We start from the raw sequence: 18,863 nt of genomic DNA on the forward strand, positions 1-18,863 counted from the left end.
ATGGTCTTGTAGTTGTTACAGGAGGTTCTTTCTTGGACTCTTGAGGCAAAAGGAGGGGCTGAGGAGATGGCTCAGCATGTAAAGTCCTTATGTAACCATGAAGACCCATGTTCTGATCCCTAGCACACACGGAAAAGTCTGGGTTTGGCTGTGCACCTATAATCCCAGTGTTGGGAAGCAGAGACAGGAGGACCCTGGTGCTCACTAGCTGGCTATTCTAGCTAATCAGTGGACACCACTCTTAGTCCTGAGAGAACTTTCTTCCTGAGGGTGTGGAACTAAGCAACGTATGTCCCCCCCCCCACTAGGCCCCAGTAACCAAGCAAAGATGGGTTCTACCAAAGTTCATCCTGGGTAGCCAATGAGTTCATTAAGCTTCCTTAGAGACTGTGGGTAGCTTTAAGGCAGGCACACTGGAAGGTCTGTATCCAGCATCGGTGGTGACTCCCCATTGCTGTTCAGGTGCCTCTCCCTTCTAGTCTTCCCTGGGCTCCTCCCTGAGACTCCAAGGCCTCATGGGATTTGAGCACATAGGGTTGGGTTCTTGGGTGAGGATCCTATGACCCTGCTTCCCTCCTACATGTCAACAGGCCCCGCTGTATGGATCATTTACAAGCAGGCATGACAGTGGTGGCTGTTTGGTTTAGGGGGCTGTGCCAGACAACACACAGTCCCAGAAAATGAGGTGTAGAGTGACGGAGGATTCAAACCAAAGTCCACCTCTGCCTTCGCATGTAGGTGTAAACACTGCAAACATGCACGGGTGTGTGAGCGTGTGCTTGTGCATGCACACAAGTATAAAGAAGAAAGCTCTTTATGAATAATGTGGATAGAGTATGTGTGGTCATTAAAGCTTGTTTTATGGAAGTCCCAATTGCACCGTTTCCTCAATGGCATAAGAGGACGACGGAGCCCCTTGACATCAAGTGCTCACACCCCAACGTGGTAGTGAGCCAAGCTAGGTCCTTGATTCTGAGGCCTTTTCCTTTTTCTTTCTTGTGGTGGGGATTGAACCCAGGACCTTGTGCATGCTAGGCAAGTGCTCTACTACTGAGCTATGGCCCTACCCCTAAGCCTAGTTAGACGTTGTAGACCAGTGTCTGAAGAGGGTGTTGGCTGGTTAGAGTTAGCGATTGGATGGGTGGGAATGCATAGCATGGTTGTAATCCCTGGGGTCATATAGCAGAACATAAGAAAGCAGTGAAGACCTAAGACCTCAACCAGCCTTTACTGGTATAGTTGCTGTTCTGTATTGTGGAAGGGAAGCCAGATCTTTGCTTAATATCCGTCTACAAAGGTTGTACTGTTAGCAGGGTAATTTTCACAACTAGGAAAAATCTCACTTAAGTGTACATGTTTGTGCACGCAACTATGGGTGTTTCTGCTCCAGAATCTAAGGCAGGAGAAAAGGTGTTTTGCGGGAACTTGGGGGAGGGCGTCTGCTGTCCCTGGTTGACCCTAGTCTTTGGACATACATCGTCTAGTTTATCCATGGAGACACAGCGCCCCCGCGTGGTCAGCTCTCAGTCTTACAGCCCTATATTGTTCATAATTGAACAGAAACCAAGACCTGCTCTGAATCTTGTTTTGTTCCTAAGGCATGTTAGTGTCTTCCAGACATTAGGGGCAGGTGAGATAAGAGATAGCTCAAGAGAATGAGAAATCAGAACAGAGTGAAAAAGGGCCTTTCAGTATCAGTTTGGAAAACCATGAAGGATGCTCTGTGGGCTACATAATGACATTTTGGCCAGCCCAACATATATCACCACATATGTGACTATAGACTCACAGTATTCTCCTACAGAGACCAAAGGGTTTTTGGGTTGTGCATCACATTCTCCAGTGTTTGCTCAATGACAAGAAACATTACCTAATATATGTTTCTCAGAACGTATCCCTGTCTTTAAGCAATATATGATTGAACCAAAAGAACAGTGGCCTCACAGTAGGCAGAAGTAAACCCCTGGTCAGAAGACAGATTGGAGTGGGAAACAGCACTTTTGAAATGTAAGTCAGGAGTAACCTGAAAAGAGGAATGATTTCTGACCCGAGGCTTAGGGTTTAGCAAGGATATAGGGTGCCCAGAGCAATGTAGCTTATTTTTACCAGTTCCCTCTGCCAGCAGACGCTCCCTTATAATGCTGAATTCATGGAAAATATATGGCACACTCTGGTATGACCATGGAGAATCACTGAGAGCACAAAACCAAAACCAAACCAAACCAAACCCAAAAAAAAAAATCCCAAACCAACCAATCAAACAAAAACCCATTCCCATCCCCCCCAAAAAACCAACCCCAAACCATATTATGATGCATTAATTTAATTTTGCTAGTGGCAACGGGCATCTCAGGGTGCCTAGGGTGTCTATACATACACCCCACCCCTCTAAGCTCTAGCACTGTCCTCTGTCTCCAGAAACAGGGACTATTTTCTGTGGTGGGAGAGGCAAGGCACTTCACAACTTCTCCAGGAAGGACCAAGAGGCACGGGTTACCCTGGCAGAGTGAGTCTGAGGTTTTAGCTCAGTCCTCTCTTTGGTTCTGGGGACCAAACCCAAGTCCTCACACACAATAAGCAAGGAGCTGTCAAATGCTGTTCTCTGCCTGAGGACCTGTTCTGCTCCAGTCAATCTTTTGAAGTCTAGTTCCTCTTGCATTCCTCACAAACTGTCTTCTTGTGAATACAGCGTGGAAGGCAAGCCAAGCCAAGCCTTCAAGCAGAGGCAGGAGAGGTCCCAGAAAAGTTGCCTCTGACACAGCTTATTGGTAGCAGGAACAGACATCCAGCTCTCTGAAGGAGGTTGGTTGGAAGCCTAATTCCTGAGCTTTCTTCTTAAGCGTATAGTGCCAAGTCTGGCATGGCCTTGGAAGGGACAGAGTGACTGGTCCCTGCCCCTGGGACAGGGCCAGCAGGCGTGGGCCTCCACAAGTGTGATGGCTGCTGTGGGCGTAAGGCTTGCCTGTGTAATAATGTACATATTCTCATTTCCTCTGAGGAACATTCTCCCTGTTAATGTTAATGACTCCCTGAAAACCAGACAGCATGAGTCCAGGAGGCAAAGGTGTGGCTGATATCTCAGCCAAATGGTAAATACTGGGACCTTCAGGACAGCCCTTAAGGCTGTGGAAAAGAATTCTAAAAACATGCAGTTTTTCAATTATGCAAAAATATAAGGACGAATTGTGTAAGGGGTTTCACAGATCTAAAGGAACAGTGGCAGCCACATACGCTATGAGCCAGCTTGTCAGAGAGATACAAATGCAAGCTGGTTCCTGAGTTCAAGGTCAGCCTGGGACAGAGTGAATTTCTGTTGAGGTAAGAAGGATGAATCCAGGGTGGGCCCTGTCCAGCCATTTTGTTCTTCTGCTTGCTGTCTGCCCGAGAATCAAGAGGCTAAAGTCAGAGACTGCTGACTCATGGAACAGTCAAGAGGGAACATGGAATAAATAACTGGATTGATATGTACGCACATAAAAACTGGCTTTTGGTCCTCATGAAATAAGCTAGCAGAAAGCTTTTTTCTAAAAAGATTTATTTATTGTATGTGAGTACACTGTAGTTGTCTTCAGACACACCAGAAGGGGGCATCAGATCCCATCACAGATGGTTTTGAGCCACCATGTGGTTGCTGGGAATTGAACTCGGGACCTCTGGAAGAGCAGTCAGTGCTCTTAACCACTAAGCCGTCTCTCCAGCTCCAAGCTAGCAGAAAGTGATAGCGGTTCTTTGTTCGGAATTTTCTCTAGAGAGAGCCAAGCTGACTGGACATCTCTGGAAAGCGAACACAGCTCTTCAATAATTTTTTTCTAACAGGATTTCTGATTTTAGTCGGAAAATCCATGGAGAGCCAACAAAGCTCTTTAAACATTTTCTTATAATAGCTCTTTTAGGATTTTTTTTCTAACAGGATTTCTGAAATCCTGAAAGTTACTTAGAGAGATGACATAATTCTTCCAGAATGTTGACCAGCAGCTGTCCAGAGAAGGCTGTCTGAAGAGCAGACGCTGATCCTTTAGAAGTTACTCTGGCCTTCCGATTTTGATCTGAAAACTCAAAAATTACTTTTAGAATTTTCCTAACAGGATCTCTGACTTAGTTGGAAGATACAAGAATTTCTTGTAGTAGTTTTTCCAACTTTGGTCCAAAAAACCCGTGAACTATTTAGAGAGCTTTTAGACTTTTTACTAGCAGAGAGCTGTATTAAGCCGAAAGAACAGCGGCCACCAGCTTGGACCCTATGATTTGTCTTCAAGTGTTTTTTTCCCCACTGCTCCCAGACGCCCCTTCTCTCAGAACCCCTCTCTAAGCCAAGGCTGGTCCTTGGCAATATAAAATACAAAATTTTTGAGGGAGTGGCCATGAGAGATGGAGAAGATGAGTTGTATAAAATACAGTTCCTGGAAAGACGTTCCCACAGTGACCATTCTATGAGGCTGATCAACTGATCAGAACTTATATGTGACTGTTGAAGAAGTTGGCATGTTGCAGGTCTGGTGCTTAATTACAGTTTCTCTTAGGCGATCTTTAGCCCTCTCCCCCCAGATAACCATTCCTGACTCACCTTGACATCTATCAGGTAAAGTCTTCTGGGATAAATTAATAACCGTTAGCTCTCACTAACCTGAGTGTCAACAGGGTTAAGAATATCATCAGACGGGCTGGAGAGACTACTCAGCAGTTAAGAGCACTGGCTGCTCTTCCAGAGGTCCTGAGTTCAATTCCCAACCACCACATGGTGGCTCACAACCATCTGTAATGGGATCTGATGCTCTCTTCTGGTGTGTCTGAAGACAGAGACAGTGTACTCATACAAATAAAAATAAATAACAAAAAATAAGGATGTCATCAGACAGCCTCTGAGTCCTTGAAGTTTTGACTTATGTCCTGTCTATTAAAACACACTGATACCTGACATGGTTTTGCACACCTTTAATCCCAGCACTTGGTAGGCAGAGGCAGGAGGATCTTTAAGTTTGAGGTCAGCCTCGTCTACATAGTAAGTTCCAGGATAGCCAGGGCTACATAGAGTCTCTGAGTTGAAACAGAAAAAACAAACGAAACCAACCCCAAAGCAGCTACAAACTTCATGTCACTATGGTTGGAACATGGAATGAGGGGTAACCTAAATCTTTTCTGGGCTACAGCCAGTCCTATATGGCCCCAGAGAAAAACTTCCTCTGTGTTTACATCATCACAGGAAGATGTGAAAATTGACACACACACACACACACACACACACACACACACACACAGCCTGGCTCACCTCTCCTCTCTGTTTTTAAGACTCATTGTTTGTCCTAGCATCTTCTGTTACAGCACAATCTCCTCAAGGCTGAGCCGGGCAGAGGCAGCCACCTTGCTTCTTATTCATTAGGGTTCTTCTGCGCGCTCCTGTTCCTAGGGTTGCTCTTTTGTGCCTTGTGAAAGCGCTCAGTCCTTCTCTTGGTCCCTGGTGCTCTCCTGATGCACCTACCCTCTAGAGTTACTGTCTGTTCTTGGCATAATAGTCTCCAAAATAAACACATGTCTAGTAAGAATTTGGGGGAAAGGGAGATAGACATGGGGAGGAAAAGAACATGCTGGTGGCTTTGGAGAGGAGGCAGAAGGGGAATCCAGGTTTCCGGGATGGAATTGAGTTCAAGACTCACCAGCCAGTTGAGAAAACAAACTCTACCTCATCTGTCTCCGATGCTGACGGCACCAGTGATCCAGACACACGGACAGAGCCACAGCAGCCTTGGGCACTCCTCCTTCAGGTTCCTTTCTTAGACAGACACATTCCTGTGATAGGTATGACTCTCTAGCTTCTACACAACTGATCCTGCCAGAGTTCTGGCAGGGAACGGATGACATGCAGGAGAGATCTGTGACCCCAGGCTGACCAGTCTATGGAGCACCACAAGCCATTTCAACCCGCAGCCTTCTGTTTGGTTTTACACGTAATAAGACATTAGCAAACCAGAGCAGGAAACTAAGATTATTATAGCACCTTCCTCATTGGGTCTCTGTATATCAAGGACACAACTCTCGGGGCTGGTCCTTTCTAGTTTCTACTATCAGCATACTTATTACTCAGCTCAGGGTATTGCATGTTTCTTGCTTTGTCTAAACCCTGCCCACACACATCTTGCCGAATACCCTCCCATTCTGCTTCCTCAATTCCACCCCACACTCTCTGCTCTGCTCTGGGATTCTAACACAGATGGACGTTTGGAAGAGAAAGCACAAGGAAAAAGAGACTCTTTATGGACCCTTTTGTACAGTTATAGGGAAATGAGCTTTGAGGCCCCACCGGCTGAGAGATCAAGTTCTTTAACTTTTCTGGATGCTGGTTTTCCTGGGTTACTGTGGGGATAATGTCACACTGTTGGAGTTGTGCCAGTGAGGTAATCTGTGTACAAACAGCAGCGGAGCACCTGTCACATCGCAGGTGTCCCCTGCCAGGTCTATTAATACACCAGGTTCTCCTGGGCACCTTACTCCGTGTAGCCACTGCTTGAGCACAAAGGGACTGTTCAAGGGAAAACATTCCCTCCTTCTCTCTCCTATCTTTGCCCACCCGTTTGGTTTTTCATCGATCCCTGGTTGTGTGGAGACTGGATCCAGATTTCTTACTTTTTCAGGAGGGAACGAGGCAGAAAGAAGACATGGATGAATTCAGGGGAGTTTTTTCATGCTAAGGCTGTTTGGGCCATCACAAGGAAAATCACAAGAAAGGGTAAACTGGTGAGGTAAGCGAGCTGCACAGTCCGTTTGTCCATCCCCAGGTGAGAAACTCTGACCTGGCGAGGGCAGAGAAGTGCCATCCTGTCCGCCCTTGACTCAGGGGTAGCTGCCTTCTGCACTATCTTTAGTAGCAGTTGGTCGGGAAGACAGAAGTCACCAGGTGGTTTCACCTCAGATAATCACACTAGGTATTTATCTGGCGCCTGTCCCCTTCTACAAACACTGGATTTTAATCCTTCAGCCTGTGGCAGCCAGAGAGAGAGAGAGAGAGAGAGAAGCCCAGAGGACAGCAGTAGTGTCCCAGAGGGTAGGCAAGACTCAGTGAAAAGAGAAACTTGGTGGGGCTGGCATCAGGCACTGAGAGTGGGGTGAGGTAGTTAGCGAAGGAAAAAATATCTATGCCTTAGTTTCTGTTTTCTAAATGTCCGTCTTCCTCTAAATGCTGTGCTATTTCTCAGCCATTATGCTTAAGAGGTTGTTGAAGTTTTCAGCAGTCCTATGTCTGGGGTGGGGGTTGGGGGAGAATGGCCTATAGCCACTTAAATAACTATGACCTTAATTCCACCCCACCCCCCTTTCCTCTACCAGAGGCAGAATTAATGAGAGGTTGAAGGGAACAGGTAAAATGGGAATTTTATTATACACAGTAACAAATCTGGAATGATGGTCTCGATACCAATTTTCCAGTTAAACAGGCAATCAAAACATTCTTTCAAGTCCCGAGCAAGGACGAGATCTTATGTATATAAACGCTGGGTTAGTCCGTACCTAGTAAAAGTTTAGTCTCACTGAAAAATAGTGTGTGAGGACCAAAGTTATTGAGGGAGTGTCCTCAGGAGAAGTTATCTTAGCTCTATCAGAGCGGTGAGGAATATCTCAGGCCCACAAAGCAATAAGGGCCATGAAGGCAAACCCAGCAGCCACACAGCCATACTTGGCCAGAGGGGCCTCAGGACAAGCCAGCTCCCGAGGCAAAATTTCTAGGAAGGTGACATATAAAAACGTGCCAGCTGCTATGCCCTCTAAGATAGCCTGGGCTAACTCCTGTGCTTGTCCCGAGGTCCCACCAGCCACAGTCAGCCCTAGGGCTAGGCCCACAGGAGACATGAGAGCTAATGACAGGATGTAGAACGTGGCCCATCGTGCTCCGGTGCCGTTCTTCACCAACCTCAGGCCCACACTGAACACCACAAGCCCCTTGTGAGCCAGCACAGCAACACAGAGCTGTACGGTGGCTGCCACGGTTGTCTGCAGTCCCACGGCCAGACCTTCGAAGATGGAATGAAAGGACAGGGAGAGCAGCAGGATGAGGGCGCGGAGGGGGCCCTGTGAGGGTGAGGGCAGGGGTGGATGCTTGTGGAATCCGAAGGCATGAGTCTCTCCCCATCCCTCCTCCCGTCCCGTGGATCCTCCGGCAGCTCCGGAACAGCACTGCAGGGCCAGGGACTCCAAAAGGAAGACTAAGAAAAAGCCCAAGGAGATGATGAGTTCGCCATAGGGGTACTCCACCTAGGAAGAGAGAGAGGGACCATGAGCCGGGAAGTGGACGCTGGGACCGGGAGAGAGAGGAGAATGGAAAAGGACAAAACGGGGCGGAGCTTGAGAGTAGACATGCAGAGGAGACCCAGAGGGGCTGAGGGACAGAACCGCGCTTGGATCAGAAATAAAGGAAAATAATGTGAAGCCTGCCAGAGGGTCCAGGGTAGGAAGGATGAGGTATAAAGCCTTTTCTGAGGGTTAGGTCGGCACCGTCTTTCTCTAGATTATTTGAGTTGAGAGAAGAGTGTCCTGGTATTCCTCACATATCAAAGGGGGCATGAGAAGTCCCAGGTTCGCCTCCCTCTTCAGACGCGGGGCTAACAGTAGATACTTACGTAACTAGACGCAGCATCACGAGAAGAATTTCCCTTACTTCCTGTACTGTTCTAGGAAGGCAGAAACAGAAATCAGACGGAGTCTGAGGCAGCTCTGGTCCTTGTCCTGCCCTTCCGGCCAGCAAGCTTTCCTCAGATGCTCGGCCTGACCACCTCCGGCTCCTACTCCCGTGCGCTGTGCTCTAGGCATTCCGGTGTCTTCCAGCGTCTGTCTATCATCCTGGCCCCAGCACCCTGTCACTTGGTTTCTTTGCTACCCACCTGCACCACGAATTTCTGAATTTCAGACTCAATTCCCTCCAGGGCTTCGGCAGTCATGTGCATCAACCCGGCTCCCAAGAAGACACCGGCAGAGGCGCAGCCCAGGAGGCTGAGAACCCTGTGGTGGTGACCTGATAAAAAGCAGGTTATTCTACAGTCAGCAAGGAGGTAAACGGACATGAATGAAGAGCGACAGACAGCACCCAGACGTCTTTGGGGGAATGTTAGGAAAGGGCTGAGGTAAGGCGGAGTAAGGGACAGTCAGAGTCGGGGCTATACCTGTTGCTGCATCCATCTGGAACCATCTGACATAGATGGGGGTAAGGCCACAGCCCAGTGTGAGAACTAGAAGGGCAAGCAGGCAGCCGATCTTTACTCCTAGTAGTACCTCCATCTTTGGGGTGTAGGGTAAGCAGAGACCTCAGAGAGATAAAAGCAACGAGGAGCAGTTGAAGTGGCCAAAGCGGAGTATCTCCTTGCGTGAATTTCAGGACTGCCGATAAGCCTCCCGTCCCTGGACTGTCTGGGCTAACACAGCCCTCACCTGCATAGCTGACTAGGGCTCAGCCCCAGCCACCAACCCTCCCACAATCTGGAGGCCCCTCCCCTGCCTCACACCTTCCTGAGCTTCCAAACCAGAAACTCCAGACTCCCTGCCAGGTACAGCTCGGAGAAGTTTTCTCTTTGCTGCCGTGACTAATCCAAGCGCTCTGAGGACTTAGTTCATGTCTGGGGTTGATCTGACCTCAAATAGAACAACCTATGGTAGTTAGGTCCCAGCTAATTTATGTGTGAGGCAATTTGGGCCTGCCATGGTCTGGACATTTAATATAAGCCTTCCACATGCTCTACCTACGCTCTACCCTGTCCTAAGTCTTAACAGGTTGCTTCTCTGATACTTGAACTGAACCCTTTCAGAGAGGATTTGGGGCCACCTGAGGGTAAAGGGGGTGGAGTTGCTACTCTTCTGGGTGAATTAGCAAGCAAGCAGAGTCCCCTTTCCTCTAATTCTAGAAAAATAGCTCCAGGCATGGAAATTCCCAGGGTAAGTGTGTGAGTGTGTGGCGGCGTGCAATCCCCCTCCCCCTCTCATCTCTCTCTGTGGTGTGTGTATGGTGTTACAACATGGATACTGTCACTTTTTTTTGGACAGAGGGTCTCATTGTGTAGCTCTGACCAGCCTGGAACTATGTAGACCAGGCTAGCCTTGATAAACTCAGAGATTTACTTGCCTCTGCTTCTCCAAAGCCTCGGGTCACTATGCCCCACTTGTCACTTCTGTTTCAGTGATGAAGCCCTCTCCCCATCCCCCAGTGAAATCAGTCAATTGTTTTCTCTTACATAAAAGCTTACATAAAAAACACTTTTTTTTTTTTTTTGGTTAAAATCTTAAAGTTTAAGGAAACCCACAAACTTCAAACAAACAACCAAAACTCAGGCAGAACACATCCTTGTCTTATTGAGGGTGAGCTGTGCGATGTCCCTGTTGAGATCCAGTCCTAGAATTATCAACTGTTAACCTTGACACGTTCATTGCACAGGACAATTTACAAGCTTGAAGTGCAGAACCTCGGACTGCTGAACCTGAATGGTTCACCAGTTAGATGTCCATCCGTGCCAAGAAACCTAAAACCCTTGATCTTTATCAAAGCCTGTGCTGTTTCCAGCCCTCTTCTGTGCCTTTCCTTATAGCTCAGAATTTATGCTTGTTGTGCAGAGGCTGACTCGAGGCAGCCTTCCCTTTCCAGTGGGTATCTGCATTAGTCAGGGTTCTCTAGAGCCACAGAACCTATGGGTAGTCTCTATATAGTAAGGGAATTTGTTGGTGACTTACAGTCTGTAGTCCAACTCCCCAACAATGGTCGGCAGCAGCTGTGAATGAAAGTCCAAGGACTTAGCAGATGCTCAGTCCCACGAGGCAAGCAGGCAAAAAGTCTTCCTTCCAATGTCCTTTTGTAAGTCCCCAACAGAAGGTGTGTCCCAGATTAAAGGTGTGTACCACCACACCTGGATCTGGGACTTAATTTTGTCCCAGATGACCTTGAACTCAGTTCTCCTTGCCTTAGTGTCCTGGGATTCAAAGCCTCTATGCCTCAAGGTCTCCATGCCAAGATCCAGGTCAGAACCTTGTATCTCCCAGCCTCAGGATCAGGATCAGAGGTGAGTCTTCCAATTCTGGATTGTGGTTCATTCCAGATATTGTCAAGCTGACAACCAGGAATCACCACTACAGTATTCTCCTGTTTTGGAGGTTAACATTTCTTGCTTTGAACTGGGGTTGTTGTAGAAAATGGAAACAAACCAAATAGACAGAAGTGTCCTGGCTAGATTAACTTTGAGGGAAACATGAGGCAAAGTCCAAGGAAACAAATGGGTAAAGAAGTCAGCTAACTGCTAGTTCCCTCTTAGAAGGTCCACATGACCACCGGTTGAGACCTGCTGAGCCCCTTCTCACAGGACTAGCGGTGCCTTTCCCCACCATCCTCCATGTCCTTCAGGGAGGTGTCTCTCTGAAGCAGTGAGACCTCTCCACATTTGATTGTGCTCTGCATTACAGACAGGCCAGGACAACTGATCCTGTATCGTTAAGCAGCCACAAAATCCACGTCTGTTCTTTCAAAACATTTATTATTAAAATTTCAAACAAATACAAGCACGGGGGTACCAGAGCTGTCGTCCCGGATACCAGGTAGCTCTGCCCTTGGGAGGTGTGATGGAAAGGAACGTCCTTGTCAACTCTCAGGGGGCTCTTCCGCAGGGGATGGAGGAGGAAACTCAGATGGAGCGATCACAGGTAAAAGGTCTCCCCAGGAGCTGACCCGAGCGCAGCGATACAAATCCCTGCCGTGCCGACGGGCTGTAACCACGGCGTGCTGCATGTGCCCGTCTGGACAACAGAGGTGGCAGTGCACATGGCGAGGCCGTTTAAGGACAGGCTGTGTGATTCTGGGCCAGCGGTGAGCTTCCTTCGGAGACCCTCTGGCAAGGATTACCATAGAGAACACTTCCTCCTTTGGTCTCTTATTCTAGGAGAAGAATATAGAGGCTGTTCAGAGGGAACAAGCCTTAGCTCCCTTCCCTGAAGTCCTTTCTCATAGTATAAATCACAGAGCTCCCGGCTATTCCGTTTCACCTTGTTACAGCACTCGGTGGATACATACCCAGCTAAAGGGGATAGGATGGTAAGCCTGGGAGAAGCTACAGGCCAGGGACTTGGAGGCACTTAGCTGAGGACAAGGAAGTTCATGCGGACACTGCGAACAGAAGATCCATCAGTAATGTCACTGGGGCTGGGGAAAAGGCTCATCTGGTACAAAAGCTTGTTACAAAAGCCGAATGGCCTGGATCTGAACCCTCGAGTTCCACAGAGGAAGGAGAGAGGACAGACTCAGAGCTGTCTAACCTCCACCACGCTGCACACATGCACCCACATCCACCTCATGCGCACAGTGAAAAGTAAAATAAATAAGTTTAGGGTCAAGAGGGGTCAGGGGAAGGGAGCGTGGCAGGGGCTGGGAAAGCGGAGGGAAGCACTGTAGGAGGTGTAGACTGCCTGGGATTTACTCTTGCTCTCTCAGATCTGAGCGGACAGGAGGAAGCAGCACTTACTGGGGCAAAGACAAAGCTAGGCAGAAGGTCCAAAGGTGACTTCCCTTTTTCCTGAAATCAGGGAGATAAAGCAGAACTTGTGAGATTGTCTTCACAATCCAACCTCCGTGGCTGGCGGACTGAAGACGCCTCCTAATAATTCTTATACGGACAAACCATGTTCACCGAGGTAAGCTGGCACACGGGCTTGTACTCTCTCATCAGCAACCCCCACTCAAAAATCTCTCACTCTGGCACAATTAGATTTAGGGTCTATATTGGCTCATCCTGAGACAAAGTTCTTGGCTCAGCAACACCTTCAACCAGGAGTGAGCAAAGTAGGTTTTTAATCTGCCGAGGAGCCAGCAACACCTGTTTCTAAGCTACCACATTCATGAATATGCGTAGCTCCTAGGACGACAGGTCCTGGGCTGGATCTGACCCAGAAACCCTCATTTGCCAACCACTTTGCTGTATCATGACTCTGTGTGTCTCACTCTTGAGTCATCAGTGTAAGTGTGTGACAGTCACCAGCTCCCAAGGGTGCGAGGATGACTTATGACGAAAAGGTGGGGACCGAGCACAAAGAACCTTACCCCGAGGACCAGGTTCCTGGCATCCATGAGAAGTCGGTGCCCGGCTCTTGTTCCATTCTCCACTAATACCTGTTCGGAACAACCAAAAACAGGCAGGCATTCTGCAGCCCCTCAAACAGCTGCTAGGGGAGGGGGCACTGTGTGAAAGGGGGTGGGTACCCTAAGAAGTGCACAGACATCTACAAGAGGAAAAGGCACAGAACCACACAGATGCTTTGAAACATGCAGCTTGAGGGTTTCGACTCACCAGAAAATGGCTTGTCTTACGCCACAAGTTCTGAACTACTTCAGTGCGATCGGCCCTGCTGGGTAGTTCACTGAGGGCGAAGGCTGACACTACCACATCAAACTGGACCTGCGGATCGAGACAAGGAACATACACACCAGCTATCTCCCTATCCAAAGGTACACCAAAGTCCTGGCCTCTACAGCCTCCTGACCCCAGTGTCTTATTATGTAACCCACGTTGGACTTGAACTCACAGTAAACCTCCTGCCTCAGTTCCCAAGTGCGGAGATTACAGGTGTGCATCATGAGGCCTACTTTTAAATGTCTTCTATTGCTCCTTTTATCTACTAACACGAAATGGTGCATTTCACGGCTGAGGCCGTACCTGTCTGCCACACAGTGTATCTGAGAAAAAGCCTACTTGCTACTTGCCTTGGGTGATACAGGTAGAAACTGTCTGAAAAAGACACCTGGGATACAGGGCTTCCCTGATTCTGAACCACCTATGGAAGAAAAGATGCGCAAGCCAACAGTGAACACGTGCTTTACAGCCACAAGTTTATACTCAATGAAGAAACACGCCTCGGATGATAACACCAGCCGAGGGGCGCAGGGCTGTAAGGGAGCATTAAAAAAAGGGTGATCTACAGACATCATCCAACAGCGCAGGCCGGCAGGGGAGTCTAGCAATGGTCCACTAGAATAATGGAAGACGATCATAATAATTTACAGTCTCCTCCTGTCCCAATAAAGCACTTTCCTGTCTCCCTTAACTTTGGAAAGTCCTGGGTCACAGCGTGGCCTCACCTTTAAGGAGCTTTTCAGCCAAAGCTAGCATGGCAGCTGAACTGTCCACACAGACGTATTCACGGAGGCTCTGGCCCCAAGTACTGTGAGCAGCCCTAAGATGGCGAGATGAAAAAACACCAACTTTTATGACAAACAGTTGTTCCTCCAAGGGTCCTGCTTGCCCTCAGTCCTAACCCTGGGGAATCGGTGTTACATCACAACAGATAATCTAATAAAAGGCGGATGATTAAAAAACTGATCTGTAGACATATAAATTCTGGTGTATCTAAAAAAACGCCTGTTTCCTTCGCTAAATTTCTTTCTCTTTTAACCCAAGTACTGAGCCTTTTTGTGTGCCCCTTCTGACCCTAGCCCAAACGCCCTCTTCTGCCTTGCCTAATCTGAGGGCAGCAGCATTTTTAGGTCCAACTTTCTTGTTCTCTAGTATCCCAGTTTCTTGATATTGAGGTGGAATACAAAATCTGATTCTCAAGAGCAGCACTTTCAGCCTTCCTGATGCTTAACACAGTTCCTCACGTTGTGCTGACCCCCAAGCATAACATTATTTTCATAACTGTAACTTTGCTACTGCTGTGAACTGCAGTGGAAATATCCGATATGCAGGGATACCTGTTATGCGACCCCTGTGGAAGGGTAGTTTGAGCTACCAAAGGGGTCGCGACCCCCAGGTTGAGAACGACTGCTCCGGAGTTAGCCCTGACACGGCTAAGGGTTAACAAAGTTACTTACCAGGCGACAGAACCAGTGCCGGACCCAAAGTCCATCAACGTTTGTGGCCAGAACTCTGGGATTCGAGCCTGGATCTGAAGGAGATACAGACCACCCCAGAGAAAGGTACATCAGCAATAAGGACTTTAGTGAATGTTAGGGGACTGTGACGGAGGTAAGAGGAGCGCACTTGTAAGATTCCCTAAAAAATACTTTCAGATAGCAAACATCTCAGTGATCCCAACCTTTCTTAGGCCCCAGGATTATTTTCAAAGGATAAATCGGACCATTAGTGTGTATAACATCCCAAGAACGTCTACCACAGAAGACCACTTTACAGAAAACAAAAACCAAGGATAAAGGGGGTCAGACTTTCACCTCGTGGAACGCCCTGAAAACTGCGGCAAAACCGCCGTCCAGTCTTGCTGCCATGTAGATCAGACTCAATTCTTCATTGTAGCTGCCAAAAAAAAAAAAAAAAAAAAAAAAAGTCAGAGAGACAGTCTCCCTAGCAAACAGCCCAGCCCGGGTTACCCTCTAAAATTTACAAAACAAAGTATCTGTCAAGGACTCTTCCCTCTCAAACACAAAGGGGACTGGTCCCTCAGATGGCCTCAAACACGTTTTCTTCCTACCCTTTCTGTAAGTCCTTACCAGAGTTCCTGCCAATGGTAGGTAGTTTTGCGCAGGGCATGCAGCACCGCCTCTCGAAGTTTTTCTTCTGTCTGAGCTGAGTCTAGGGTGAGAGGGACTGGAGGTGGGGGCCTTGGAGAACTGCTCAGATCCCATGTACTACACGCTGCCACCCCCCCTTCCCATTCCCACCCGGGAAGAAAGTCTATGAGAGACTTCAGGGAAGAGTGATCAGACCTATAGTGTATCCAATGTCTCTACAGTATCTACCCAATAGTATCGAGTCTACTAGAACAGTAGTTTAGTCAACTTAACCCATCCGAGTTTTGTTTCCTAGTAAGCAGAAGCCTGAGAAAAAAAATGAAATATTTCTTCTATTAATTTATTGTGTGACTATAGGTCCTCAACTTCACCCTTCGGTAGCAGGTTACTTTGCACCACCTTTCCTGCCCATGTGATAATTTAAAAGCTACGATAAGGGCACCTTTATGGACTTTTTCACTCCCTTACACTTAGGAGTGAGACATCTTCAATATTGCCACAGAAAGGGGCTTGAAAAATCCAAGTCTCATGACCGTGTGGAGCTCTGTACCACTGAGCAAAGTTCTACAAACACATATTGTGGTGGTTTGAATGAGAATGGCCCCGATTCGGCCCCATTTGGCTCATTGATTAGAATGATTGGTCACAAGGGTATAGCCCAAAGTTTCTCCCTGCAGATCCCAAAGGAGAATTCTCAGCTATTCCTCCAGAGCTTTGCCTCCGCCATGCTGAAGAATGGACTAAATCTCTTGAAACTGTGAGCCAGCTTCAGTTAAATGCCTTCTTGTCTTAAGAGTTGCCATGATCATGGTGTCTCTAAAACAATAGAACACTAAGACACTACCCTGAACCAGATACTGTGTTAAGTGCGGGGAGTACAAGATTAGTAAAGGGCAAATTTGCAATATGAACTTCCTAGTCTTAAAAATAATCTGAAATGTAACCATCTTCTATCTCTGAAGAGGGTTTCATACTTAATGGACAGACATATGGCCTTTATCTACCCGAATCAAGATATAGTCATAATCTATTTGACTTGCAGAGGTAGAGGGAAAAATCAGCATTTTTCTAAGAGATTTAAATTACTCCTTGTTCTTAATTTCTAACTGACATCTTAATCCGGTATACTTTGAGTCTTAAGCCTTACCTTGTTTTTCCAGAATTTTTTTCTCAAGATACGCAGCCCGTCTTTGCAACTCCTCTGGCTCTACTGGTAAATGTCGGCTCCAGAGATAGTTGGTGAGTGCTTGCACCTGCTTCTCTATACTGCTCATGGGTCTCTCTGTGGTCACAAATGGTAAGAGTCATCGCTAGGCGCTGACCTCGGTTTTGCTTTTCTGGCTTTCCCTTCCCGCAGTTTCTCACCAAGAAGCAATAACTGCGCAGCGTTAGCCAGTGCTTGCGGTAGTTGTACGTGCGGAAGATGCAAGATGCCGGGATGCTTACGATGGGGCTTCTTCCCCAGGAAATCGGACCTGTTGTCTACTTGGGACACACCGGGCACAAGGGCGGCGAATGCCTGCAGACAGCGAAAGAAACCGAAAGGTTGCAGGTGCTTGCTGCCCGAGGCATCCCCGAGGTCGCTCCTTCTCCGAGAGACGTCTCTGGAAACCCAGTTCTTCTCCAGCACAGGAAGAAGCACTTACTCGGAGTTGGGGTCCTCGAAGGCTTCTGCATGATCTGCAGAACAGTAGCAGAAACCCCGGTGCCCTGGCGGTGGCCATGACTTCAGGACATGCCGGAAACGGAAGTACACGTGCCTGTGACCCTCAGCCCAAGCAGCTAAGAGCATCTTCCGTGGAACTTCGACCCGGACGGTATCCACAAAGGAGAGGGAGGATTTGCTGGCAGCCAATAAGCAACCTCTATGTACAGCTCTTTGCGTCGGAAGCCGTGTGTGGGAGGGGCTTAGTCTCCAGAAGGGGTGTGGCCTCAGTGCTGTGCGTAGCTTGTGGGCGAGACTAACCGGGCGGGGGCGGGGGTGTGTTTTCTGAGGGGTCGGGAAGGGAGCAGGATCACAGGGGTGGGGGGATAAGGGTTAGGGGAGTAGGGGAATGGGGGAGAGGTGGAGGAGGGGAGCAGTCTCCCTGGGGTGGGGAGATGGTGGGGGAGGTAGGGTGTGGGGGTTGGGAAGGCGGAGGCAGGGCTAGGCCAGGGGTGGGGGGCTGGGCTTGGGGAGTTTGGGGACCAGCGGAGCAGTAACAGTCTCATAACAAAAATCAGATTTAGGCGACCAGCGATAATGAGAGCTAATAATTATTATAGTTTGCAGTCGCAATAAATATAAACCCTAATCGGTTTGCTTTTTGAAAACTCGTTGTTTGCGAGTACGCTTCAGATTTTCTGTCGAGCTTCCACAACGTACACCGAACTCCCACAGTCCTGTTTCCACAAACCTCCGTGGCTAACTTAATTTTTCACGTGGTTAATATAGCCAAGTCCACAAACTTAATAGGTAGCCGCTGAATTAAGTGCTAGGGAATTGAAAATCCGGGTTATACCTTTAAACAAATGCACCTTACTGGGCGCTGTTGGCCCTTGAAATGCAAACGGAGAATTTTATGCTAAACGTTCTGAAGGGTAAAAAAAAAAAAAAAAAAAAAAAAAAAGCCTCATTGTCCTGTAAATTTTTGGGTCCAGGCTACAGTACGTAATTAACCCAGCTGTGGTTTCGTCCTTAGCCTCTTGGGGGCAGAAGTGGGCTGACAATTACAGGACCACGAATGGACAGCTGTTTGAGCTGGATACTTAGGTGCCTGTTTGTACGTGAGTCGTAGAGGTTTGATTTTATCAAATAAATCTTTGGAGATTAGATGGAGTGTGTATGACAGGTGTGTGCTACCTACTGCAGTTTTACAAGTGCCCCTCCCCAACCCTCCCCCTCCCCCGTCCTTCTCCCTACCCCCCACCAGGCCGGCTTAGAACTACAGAGACCCACCAAGCTCTGCCACCCAAGTGCTGGGTTTAAAGGCCTGTGCCATCAATGCCCCGCCTACACCTTGCAGCTTTCATACTTTCTGCTTCTGTGGTCAGCATGGACTGGAGCAGTATATTTATTGCTCAGCAGGCCAAAGTCCCTACTGTTCGTTTAGAGGACCTTGCTGCAGTCACAGAGGGCAGTTCACAACAGCCATTGATACCTCCAGCTTCAGGGGACCCAGTGCTTTCTTCTATGGCTTCTGAAAGCACCTACATGAATGTCCCATACTCACCTATGGGCACACACAGATTTAAAAAACACTGAAAAACACCTTGGCAAGATAGAAAGATAAAAGTCTGGATCTAACATTCCTGATTAGGTTGCCTCCCCCACCCCAGCCCTTAAAAAAAAAAAAGAAAGAAAGAAAGAAAGAAAAGCACAAGTAAGTTCGTTTTGTGCTCAGTCTGTGAACTC

General features: G+C 48.0%; 2 protein-coding genes across 2 annotated transcripts; both read right to left on the bottom strand.

The window, feature by feature from the left end:
* Positions 1-7,605: 7,605 nt before the first annotated feature.
* On the bottom strand, positions 7,606-10,794 carry SLC39A2 (solute carrier family 39 member 2; the record flags this gene model as incomplete). Its single annotated transcript, XM_080925861.1, has 5 exons — positions 10,699-10,794; positions 9,144-9,284; positions 8,865-8,995; positions 8,604-8,654; positions 7,606-8,238 (listed from the first exon to the last, which is right to left on the bottom strand). The coding sequence occupies exons 2-5, from the start codon at positions 9,256-9,258 to the stop codon at positions 7,606-7,608; spliced, it is 930 nt and encodes a 309-aa protein (XP_080781987.1). The 5' UTR covers positions 9,259-9,284; positions 10,699-10,794.
* A 730-nt stretch (positions 10,795-11,524) lies between these two features.
* METTL17 (methyltransferase like 17) lies at positions 11,525-17,203 on the bottom strand. Its single transcript, XM_080926210.1, has 13 exons — positions 17,116-17,203; positions 16,835-16,988; positions 16,617-16,751; positions 15,449-15,530; positions 15,173-15,254; positions 14,816-14,889; positions 14,084-14,178; positions 13,709-13,779; positions 13,296-13,403; positions 13,049-13,117; positions 12,474-12,524; positions 12,026-12,118; positions 11,525-11,890 (listed from the first exon to the last, which is right to left on the bottom strand). Exons 1-13 carry the CDS (start codon positions 17,191-17,193, stop codon positions 11,597-11,599), a joined length of 1,386 nt encoding a protein of 461 aa, XP_080782336.1. The 5' UTR covers positions 17,194-17,203; the 3' UTR covers positions 11,525-11,596.
* Positions 17,204-18,863: the final 1,660 nt, after the last annotated feature.

Source organism: Micromys minutus, assembly GCF_963924665.1.
Source record: "Micromys minutus genome assembly, chromosome: 12".
In the NCBI taxonomy this organism is placed as follows: domain Eukaryota; kingdom Metazoa; phylum Chordata; class Mammalia; order Rodentia; family Muridae; genus Micromys; species Micromys minutus.